The following is a 2,328-nucleotide window of genomic DNA, read 5'->3' on the forward strand; positions in this document are numbered from 1 at the left end:
CTTACATAAGCACTACCCTACCCAACTCTTAGTAACCTAACCACTACCTCTACCTCTATATTATGCTAAGAGGTGGGTAGGTGTAGAAGTTAGGTTGCTAAGAGTGAGATAGAGGTAGAGGTAGAGGTTGATTATTCTCTAATTAAACACGTTTACTGTAGCTTATTAACATGGTTTTATACTCTCTACCTCCGTCCATACGACCCAACCCAACCCGGACCTTACCTCTGGGTAGACCCTACCCATTTACCAGCGTAGAACAGAGATCAACTGACATGATACAGAATGTGCACCTGGACCCGGTGCTGCTATCAGCAGGTCTTTCCGAGACCAATGAGAATTGGCACCTTGTTGCAGCAGACACTTGACTGTCTCGATATAGTAGCCATGCTTTATTGCTGCAACGAGTGCGGTATTTCCCAGTCCTCTGAAGAAGTCTACTAGTCCATGCCTTGAACTAGCAGCTAAGAGATGCTTGACAATTTTGGTGTTTCCTCACTGGACTGCATTATGCAAGACCCACAGGAGGGGGGTGGGGGAGCTGCGGACGCTCAAGAGCCAAGACGATTTTAGATAGTAGTAGTTGGTTGGTGACGGGCTACGTATTAGTAGGCTGGTGACCAAAGTCTTGGCGGCTGCATCCAAAATCAAAGTAGGCAAACATTTCTACTACTACTACTACTGTATAAGAAGCATGAAATACCGTGCTGGAATGGCTGTGCAGATTTGTGTCACCTCCAAAAAAAATCAGGCTGGTTGTTTGGGCTTGCGAGCAAAAATGGAGATCTACCGAAGATGGTATGATTGGAGTAATAGATAAATCTCAAAGGCTTGTTTACATTCGTGAACGAGAAATGTTGAATTCTCGGTTGTAGAGACCTGTCACTCTACAGTACGTTACGAAAGGGGCTTGCTAATAAGCCAGAATCGCCAGTCGATCTGGAGCATCTAAAGTCTCTGCTACGACAGATGAGATACATGCGCATGCTGCACTTCTTACAACTTGAGCAGTCTCCACTAAGGCGCCGGAGCCTTGCCGAGGTCGGCGGACTGGAGGGTCTGACCATCGACGAGCTTCAAATACCACCATGTCCCAAGAGACCCGACAGTGCCCTTCCAGATTTGGAGATTGACATTATCAATAGTCTTTTCACCCTCAGTGACAAGCATCATTTTGTTATCTTTCTATGAAACGATCAGCAACGAAGTTATTAAAAAAAAAAGTCATGACTGATACCGCTCTTGGAAGCGATATGGGGAAACGTACAGCTGCCACGATCCTATAGTTTTTGTTAGTACGTTAAAAAGATTCTATTTAGAGGAGAGATGAAGAATGCGATTACTAACCAGAATGCGCCTGTGCCATTCCGTGTGGGAGCGATGTTCCAGCGGCAACGGTAGTGGGTCGGCGAGTTACGAGTCACCGTCAACGGCGCCTGTTTAGCTTCCTCTACTCTTAAGTTAACCTCGGGTCCAGATACAGCTTCTAGATGTAGAGGATGTTACCGGCATAAGTCAGATGGTACCCGGTGTTACAATTGATGATGAGAAATTCTTCTTTCCCCGAAACCCCAGTGCCAACATGGACGAATTGCCAATGGTCGTTCTTATTGGCGTCGCTGGCCCTGTTCGGAATCAGTTGAGTCGCAGAATTTGGTTTCTTAGAGATGCTGGCTGACGAACTTTAGGACGACTGCTGCACCATCATCTTTGTTACCGTCTTTCACAGTAACCGCAGTCTTACGGTCTTTGTGGCTTTCAATGCGGTAGACGTTTGGTCCAATCCAGTCAGACATAACTGCGGTAGTTGCGATGGGAAGTGTTGGTGTTGGTGGTGGAGAGATGTTCGAATGATGAGTTGATCGGAAGTTGTACTTTAGAACCAGACTTTATATAATCCTTTTATGTTACACACATCATCGGCACACGCACATAAGCCAAGGCTTTATGATGCCATATAAGTCGAGACGTACATTTCTGTCACACCGGAAGTGGTGTACTTCACTGCAATCTAGTACCTTAGCTCCAACATTAGCCTCTTGCATATATTTGCCTGCAGGTAGACTAGTGAGCGTCGCGTTCAACAACGTATGATCGTACGCAAGGTGCAACAGCAATAGTTGAAGATCCGTACCCAAGTAGTCGTGACGGATAGATGAGCCGTCAACATAAGTATGGGTGATTTCGTCTTCTACTCTGGTGAAGATTGTGGCACTCGAGAGTAGCTGCACCGTCCACACAGAAACAACATATCCCTTAGTGCTTGCTCTACATGTCGGTCATCGGCGCAGTGAGAAGAGAGGATGTGGGATTAACGGACTGTACGGG

General features: G+C 46.3%; 1 protein-coding gene across 1 annotated transcript; it reads right to left on the bottom strand.

The window, feature by feature from the left end:
- Positions 1–1,017: 1,017 nt before the first annotated feature.
- COCMIDRAFT_10404 (uncharacterized protein) lies at positions 1,018–1,796 on the bottom strand (the record flags this gene model as incomplete). The annotated part of the gene is made up of 5 exons (XM_007695788.1): positions 1,018–1,185; positions 1,268–1,280; positions 1,348–1,450; positions 1,507–1,625; positions 1,684–1,796. 5 exons carry the CDS (start codon positions 1,794–1,796, stop codon positions 1,018–1,020), a joined length of 516 nt encoding a protein of 171 aa, XP_007693978.1.
- Positions 1,797–2,328: the final 532 nt, after the last annotated feature.

Source organism: Bipolaris oryzae (genome assembly GCF_000523455.1).
Source record: "Bipolaris oryzae ATCC 44560 unplaced genomic scaffold scaffold_455, whole genome shotgun sequence".
Lineage (NCBI taxonomy): Eukaryota > Fungi > Ascomycota > Dothideomycetes > Pleosporales > Pleosporaceae > Bipolaris > Bipolaris oryzae.